Below are 8,003 nucleotides of genomic sequence, written 5' to 3'. Positions count from 1 at the left end.
GACAGTCCATACAGCTACATCTCATCCACTGAGCCTGCCTTCCTGTCAGTTTTGATTAATTTCAAAGATGAGGTCCCTGCAGGTCTGTTACATTGGCAACAGCTCCCTCCTAGGCCCAAAGGTGGGACCTCCCATGGGGCACTGTTTTAATTATCTCTTCCTGAGGCGAACTCCATAGCAGCCTGCCACAGGCTTCAGGACCTGACCTGCTTTACACAGAGCAAAGTGGCCTCACTCTCCCTAAAAAATGAGCTGTGGTCAGAGTCAGAGGTATTTGATATCTGCCAGTGATATTATTAAACACAGTCCATAACACTCCTGGTTCACCTGGGTGCTAAGGTAGCTAATAATCTGAAGGGTCTGACGCAATAGTACACTACAGTGGGGGTGTTGATTTTATGGAAATAAGTCCTGTAGGCTGTTAGAGGATTGAAGTGCAGTGTAGGATTATGTCAGCTGCACTCTGCAGCAGAGAAGCTTCAGAAGCTTTCAGAGGAAAAATCAAAAAAAGTTCAATTTTTGGTCAAAGCCGCTCCACAGCAAGGTAGTGCAGAGTGCTGTCAAAGTAGATCAAACAGGACTCTTTTTCAGTAGTTTTGGTTTTTTTTTTTTGTTTTGTTTTAGTTCTGGGTTTGAAATTTGTAGCTTGGAGAAAAGCGCCTTTCTTTTAAATCCATGCTTCAAAACGTTGATGTGAATCCAGCTGTGGGGCTAAAATTATCTTCAGGTACAGAAATGACTTTGAAAGAGGAACAAGGGGAGAACTGTAATTCAGGAATGAAAAGCCCACTCCTATGGCCTGTATGGTAAGTTTGGGAGGAAGTGTTTGGCAGACTTTTTCAGACAGGTTATGGTTCGTTTCTATTTCCCTTCTTTTGCTAAGCTAGCTAACTGTCAGCTAACTGTTGTTGTATATACCACACAAATATGACAGGGGTGTTCACATTTTGCACTGTAAAAATAAACAAACTGCTTTTCGTCTGTTTTGAGCTAAAATCTAAGCAATGGCCTCCCTGGTATTAGCCTCGCTTCAAAAACATTAAGCTAGCAATTGGCTTACGGTTGGCTAACGGTTGGAGGCTAACTGACGAGGTGTTTCATTACAACAGACGGATGAAGGCTAATTGGAAACAAGGCTGGACCTGCGACCCTGAGTCTCACACAGAAACACGTTAGCAGTCTTCAGTGAGTGTGCACGTCAGTCTACCAACCCCTGCCACGGCTCAGGATGTAACAACCACGCCTCAGCAGCTGTCCTCATCAAGGAGAGCCATTCCCACCCCCCTCCATAGACTGAAATCAGGGGGCTGGAGACAGAAGCTGGGAACACGTCCATGTGCTTTCTGCAGCAGCCTATTGATCTGAGGTCAGTCTGTTAGCATCATTTAATTAACCACTTGGAGGGCCTGTCTCTACAGCAAGTATATAACTAACATTTTGATTTAAATAAAAAGGGAACATACAACTAAGTAACAGTCTTCAATCACAGCTGGATGTTTCAGCTTGTAATAAATTATGAAAGCCACATTATCTGAAATAAAATCTGTGTTTTCAGTTTCTACAGCATAAAAATATAAATATTCACCACACTGGTGTATTTTTGTTGGGTAACAGTTATAATTGAAGCTAGCGCGTGACCTGATTTTACCTTTACAGTGAATCTTAATCAGTTTACACTTTATCAATGTGCAAGACAAAATGTCACACCTCATAGATACACAATAGAGCTGAGAGTTCTATTCTTATACAACAGATCTTCCCTCCTTGACCACCAGCCTCTGTTCAGTGTCACACAAAGTTTAGGGTACGAAGATGACCCTGGTTAAAACATTGCTCATGTAAAGATATTCCTGAAAGTAACACGCCAAACTTGTCACATGTTCATTTTACCCCAGCCTTTTTTTTTTCACCACAGCTTAACTTTTGTTTGATTATGCAAAACTTCACACTTTTGCCCGTTTTAAAGCAAAAGCTTTGTTTGCTGCCTCCTCTCTTTTCTTCTATATTACAGAGCATGCTCTTACTTCCAAACTTCCTGTGATGGTGCGATAATGGAACAACAATATATCAAAAGGCTTTGTATCCTCCCTGCGTCTTTGTCTGAAAGGTCTCCATGATGTAGTGTGTCACCCACCAACCCGTCAAATCTGATGAGGGAAATGTTTCAGAAAAGCAAAACTTTGAAGATGCCCTTCACCAGATGTTTGTTTTTCAACTTTAAACATTGAGCATCATCAACCATAATATCATGATAGAAAACTTACAGTCTTCCTCCTTTGTCACCATGAAGGAATTTGCTAAAAAAAAAAAAGAGCAAAATAAACCGCTACAACAGTACCTGTCACATTTTTTACGATTTGATGAATAAATGTTCTTTTTTAATCATTCAAAAAAAGCCATCCCATCCATTCCCGGCCTAGTGATGTAATCCCATCCTAAGCTCAAGCAAGATAAGTGACTTCACTTCAGATAATCATCTATGGTTGAAGGGGTTCAGGAGTCAGAAGGTCAGGGGCCTGGGCTTGACGTAGTTTCAGTAATAACTGTCAATAATGATCAACTCCTCTATCAATAGGCCACTCATTACTCCTCCTCTATTTCACAAGAAGCCATAAGACGCAGTGGAAACACATCTATCAAGGCTGCACTTTGAGGCTGCTGCTGCAGCTGCCGCACTGACAGGCCTGTCACTGTGTTATGTACACTCAGTATTACATTTTTCCAGCACACATGGTTTATACTGTAAGTATGAGAGCTGTTTGTGTCTTATATCTCCCCTGGTAAATAGACTTCCTTCCTGTTTAGCTCAGTAGACACATACCTTGGCTTCACATCTGAAAATCTGTCATATCAACAAAACCATGTGTGTCATCACTGTTTACATCACAGTGCAACATCACTGGCTGCTCAGCAGAAATCAAGTGCTCCTCTCCTCGTAGTGATTGTGAATGGTGCTTGTCACTGGCAGCTCGGAAGCCAAACCTTTCAAGCAAAGCGAGTCCCTTTGAGAGAGTGAGAGTGGGATCAAAATAGCACCAACAGCATTGTGTAATGTGTTCTTCTCTTGTTTTGTACAGTGCAACAACAGAGCTCTCGAATCGATACGCCTCCCTCACATGCTGCTGAGAGAGCGCACGGGGTGCTCGGTCTTATTTCCACTTCATAGTTCACCACATGTGACTGTGTGAAGAGGTTTCAGTGAGAGCTGCAGCGACTGAACTGTGGCAGACTGGGAGATGAATGCTGCTCTTCCCACGAGGGCTAAATACACAGGATGGGTCACTCAGGTAATTAAAGTGCCACCGAATTTAATATGTAAAATGTCCAGATCACAAGAACAACCATCAATTCAGCGCTCTTTGGACTTTCAACAGTACTCTTATCATTTCAAATGAACCAATAGCTTTGTGTCTATCAAAAATAGTGACTTTTTAAAAAATAATTTTCACTTATCTTAGCAGGAATAAGCCACCAAAATCATCTACCTTCTCATTCTGACAGAAGATATTAGATGTTAGGAAAAACCTAATGTTTATTTGAATATATCTCATCCATTTCGGCTCTGAATAAATAAAACGTCATTGACATACAGGTTAATATCAGTGGTTAGTTTATGACTTACATGGATCTATTATAAAACCATAAAAACCAGTTTTCTAAGGATTTTTTTTATTTATACCTTGTTATATTGTTATACCTATAGTATACATAATGCACCTTTAATAAAAATCATCTAATTACACTAGTTTATCTCTGGGCCTAAGAGATGTATGCCTACCCTATATGTACATAACCAAATCACAGTACATTTACATGGTTATATGCACATACCTGAGCATAACTCAATAATGCAGGTTCTTCTACTTGGAATCCAGGCTCGATCCATGACAGAAAAACACAGCCTAAATGTTAAAAACGCAATAATGCAGAACTGATTTAGACCAGCCGATGAATGGCAGTGATGTTAAGCGCTGAGTGCCTGTGAGACATTTTTAAATCCTGCAAGAACAAAGCATCTGTGGAGCCTGTATCCTTCAAATTAACAAAATATCTATGCTGTTTTGTCCACAGGTACAGGCAGGTTATTGGTCTCAGAAGCTGTCTGAGGTATAGAGTAGACACACATTGATTTTAAGGCATACAGATGGCCTAAAACAAAAAAAACGCATAGTTAGTACTGAAAGAACAGTGAAGAACGAGGTCTTCTCTTTTTCAGTCAGGTACTTGTCAATGTGCAGTTCATCCTCCGTAAGAAGCTCGGCAAAGTCAGTTCAAAGAGGACCTGCGTCTTATCCGACCCGCGGCTCTGAGTCTCTAAACACTCCTTGTTGGGGCAGTTCATGTGTGTGAGTGAGTGTGGTATACATGAGGCCTGATCAGTCTCCTCTCAGGCCCGGTGCGGAGGATGGAGGACCAGTAGCAGCATCTGGGTCGCGCTGGTCCTTTTTCCCGTCACTCCGTCTGTGCGCCCCCCTCTGCCCCTCTTCCTCCTCCTCCTCTCCAGACTCCCTGTTCGTGGACGGAGTAAAGTGGCTCACTCTAGACTCAAACCCTTGTGTCTCTCTCCCTGATCTCTCCGTGCTTGTGTGACCGTGGGAAGACGAGTATCGTCCTTCCTCAAGCTGCTGCTGTTGCGTGTGCGCAATTCCAGCTCCGGAGCGCAGAGACCCGGCCACGTTCTCGTCCCTGTCGTCCCACTGAGACGGCTGATTGTGCGGGGTGTCTGTGCCCTGCCTGCTCTGGTTCACAGATAACAGCCCTGTAGAGTTCCACTCTGTGACATTGCTGCTTGAGGATATGTCAGTTGAGATGTTTGCAGTGGGGGTGACCTCCTCGGGCACTCCCGGCTTCCCCACGGAAGAAGATGAACTGGTCGGTTTCCAGATCAGGCTGTAGTAAATTGCCAGGATAATGGCTGCTAAAGAAACGGACAATACATATGCAAAAACAGTGGCTAGTCTCACCCACTTCTTGTTCGTCTTAGCAGCCATCTTAGCCTTTTTGTCCCCCGTGTAAGTAGCAGGTTTGCCCCTCTCCATATTGGGCATGAAGTCCCGCTCTCTCATATTGCCCCTATTTTTTCCTCGATGCTCCACCACCCCCTCCGTCTTGAAGGCTTCTTGTTATCCACAATCCAAGAGAAGACAGGAGGCTAAAGAGAAAGATGCTGGACCTCCGTGAACCGTCCGCACCACCAGAGAATTTTGCAGCTAAATTGATTTCTTGTGATTCATTTGATGTGAGAAACGCAGCGCCTAATGCTCGGTACCAAGTGCAGCATTGCGTTTCATAATGGACATCAAGCATCCACAGGCTGACTGACTGCGCGTTTCAGCATCCGACAGCGGCGGGACAAATGTCCAACCTGTGCGACATTTCCAGGGAACAGCTGGCTGTGGGCCCTCAGCAAATCCGCAGTGTAAGATTTGATTTATTAAAACGATAAAGTGAGATCATACGGTACACAACTGTCCGTCTTATCCAGCAAATGAAGTGGCTGGCTCAGCTAAAAATACAGGAGAGGGGGCGGGCGGTGGCTCTTAAAGAAGCAGCAGCTGTGCAGCAGCTTGAGAAGACAAAAAACGTCCACACATCATGACGCATGTGCTGCACATGGAGAGCTTGATGTTAGCGGGGATGAGCAGTTGTCAAAGTGACGCTGCAAAGTGTTTACATTGGGCTGCGCGCAGCCAAGCGGAAAGGATGCGCCTCGAAAAGTGCAGCGAGCCAAAAAGCGATGATTGATAACGTTTCTCCAGAATTTATGAATTATATAACACTCATCCCATCCTCGAACGAACCTGTCCCTTTTCTTAAAAATAAAAACAGATATTTGTCCCACTTAGGGTCGGTGTTTTTACCATGTACCTGTGGAGCGTTTCAGCACATTGGACAGCGATCCGTCACTGCGCATGCCCTGTAGGAGGCTGTAGAGGTCAAGCGAATGAGGGTGAAGGGGCAAAAGCATGCCACCAGTTATGTTTACACTTTAAGGTAGACATACCGTAATTTTCTTTAACAGTCCTACATTATCTTTTAAAGTAATAAACTATATTGCTACCAAGCTGGGAAAACTGCCCTATTCTAAAGTTTGCACAATGATGGTGGCCCTGAAGGTCAAATCACCTACTTTTCATGAAGTATAACCAGATGAGTAACAACATGGATATGTGTACGAAAAAAAATTCACATACCAACTTTTTGAAATGCACAACACCTCACAAATAGCACATATCTTCATATATTTATCACACCACGTTAAACACAATTTGGCAGTTTTACAAAACACAGATGCTCACAAAGAAGACCTTAAAAACCCCCCACAAAAAGTCCTGAAACATTTGCCAAAGCATGAAAACAAAAAGCTTAATTTCCTGTACCAACACAGAATTTCTATTAATTTCTGAATTCCAATAGTTACTTGTAGTTGATTATTTTAATTGCAGGTTTAATTTTTTATTTCAATTGTTTAAACAGTTATGAAACCCATATTAAAAATACATCACAGTTCTTTGAGATTTATCTTTAAGATTAAAAGCTGCTCTGCTACCAGTGTGGCCTGAAACTACAACTTCGAGGTAGGAGACAGCTTCTAAGTGTTGCATCCACATGACTGAGGTGATTTGTAGACTCCAAAATAGTACTCTACCAGATTTGTAATGTGGTTGCCTGGAGACATTCTGTTTAACTACATCTGTCTGCTTAGCTCAAAGATGCTCCTCTGACTTGTACATGATTCTGATTGCGTTTTACCTTCGATTTGGCATCTGAGCTGTCTCTGAGTTTTCAAAATGGAGAGGTGCCATCTTCAAGTGCATTGGTGTCAGTATTTTCCAGGAAGCAGGACAACGCTGAAGTAGCTTAATTATGGTGCGTCAAAAGGGACAAACTGACAGGATTATAAGTTAAACAAAACAAACTTGCATGTCATGGTATTTATCAATGCTTCTTGTTGCTGTATAGCCTGTAAGTAATGCTATAATAAGCATTGATACGCTGGAGCAAATCATCCTCGACCTCTGTCGCATAACTAAAGCACGTGCTGGGTGTGACTAACAGCATTACGGGGGATTTTGAAGACAGGTTGCACAAGCGGTCATCCCACAAAACCCACACACTGAGGTGTTTATGAGGCTTCATTATTTACATCTCTGTGTTTTATGAGGTGGAGCACAGGCGGAGGATGATCCTGATCATGGTGGCTTGTTCTGATGAAATCAGGTTGTACATGATAGTTTGCATGACTAGGGTTGGGAATGGTGTCAGCTTTGCAAAATCTAGGTTTCACTGATGTATTATTAACCTGTGGAGGACAAACCTGTGAGTGTATTTGTCGTGTAATGGCCCTTTTTTTCCCCTGTTATGATGTGTCAAATATCAGAATCCTTAATAACCTGAGTCTGTGGTGGTTCACCAGATGTCACTCGCGGGTTGCCCGGTTAGATGAGTGTTTGCATTAGATATTACAAGACCTGGAGGTTTATTTGAATGATATCCAAATGACTGGGAATCTATTGTTGAAACAGCCGTCACTGTCTGCCTTGAGTAATAAATGACAACATCACGATCCCTGACTGACTGAGGCTAAATTTGATCAAATAATCAGCTGATGAATAAAATAAATCTTGGGGGATTCATTGATTGTGCTAGGGATGGAGGAAACAAAATAACATTGTTCTCAAGCACCACTACAGTTACTTTGGTGTAATTTTGCCATTTTTACCATTTGTCTCACGCCATGCTACCCATCTCTTTCGCATAGTGTTGATCAGGTTGTTGATCAGGTTGTTGGATTTTGGTCCACTCCTCCTATATGACTGCACCAAATCACTGGATATTGGCAGGAGCTACAACACGCTGATCCAGAGCATCCCACACATGCTTAAAGGGGTGACATGATGGTCTCGAATGAGAAGCACACCAATGGACCTCAAGAACTTGTCACAGTATCTCTGTGCATATAAAACTCCCTCAAACTTGGGACACCTATTGCACTGTGCTGC

At 42.8% G+C, this 8,003-nt stretch overlaps 2 protein-coding genes across 2 annotated transcripts in view; one reads left to right on the top strand and one right to left on the bottom strand.

The window, feature by feature from the left end:
• Positions 1 to 1,251: 1,251 nt before the first annotated feature.
• plcb2 (phospholipase C, beta 2) overlaps positions 1,252 to 8,003 on the top strand; it is a 31,519-nt gene continuing 24,767 nt past the window's right edge. The window contains exons 1-2 of the mRNA XM_074691333.1: positions 1,252 to 1,366; positions 3,078 to 3,287. Coding sequence (XP_074547434.1) covers positions 3,237 to 3,287 — 51 coding nt within the window. The 5' untranslated portion in view covers positions 1,252 to 1,366; positions 3,078 to 3,236. The remainder of the gene's footprint in view (positions 1,367 to 3,077; positions 3,288 to 8,003) is intronic.
• LOC141806097 (uncharacterized) lies at positions 3,540 to 5,633 on the bottom strand. Its single transcript, XM_074691332.1, has one exon. The coding sequence runs from the start codon at positions 5,064 to 5,066 to the stop codon at positions 4,377 to 4,379; it is 690 nt and encodes a 229-aa protein (XP_074547433.1). The 5' UTR covers positions 5,067 to 5,633; the 3' UTR covers positions 3,540 to 4,376.

This window comes from Halichoeres trimaculatus, unplaced genomic scaffold (assembly GCF_033239565.1).
Source record: "Halichoeres trimaculatus isolate MK-OKI-2021-1 unplaced genomic scaffold, fHalTri1.1 fHalTri1_scaffold_17, whole genome shotgun sequence".
NCBI classification, from domain to species: Eukaryota; Metazoa; Chordata; class Actinopteri; order Labriformes; family Labridae; genus Halichoeres; species Halichoeres trimaculatus.
This window is presented reverse-complemented; position numbering and strand designations above follow the sequence as displayed.

Coding starts and splice junctions, on each gene's coding strand:
- LOC141806097 (XM_074691332.1), bottom strand. CDS start 5,066: ATGAGAGAGCGGGACTTCATGCCCAATATGGAGAGGGGCAAACCTGCT.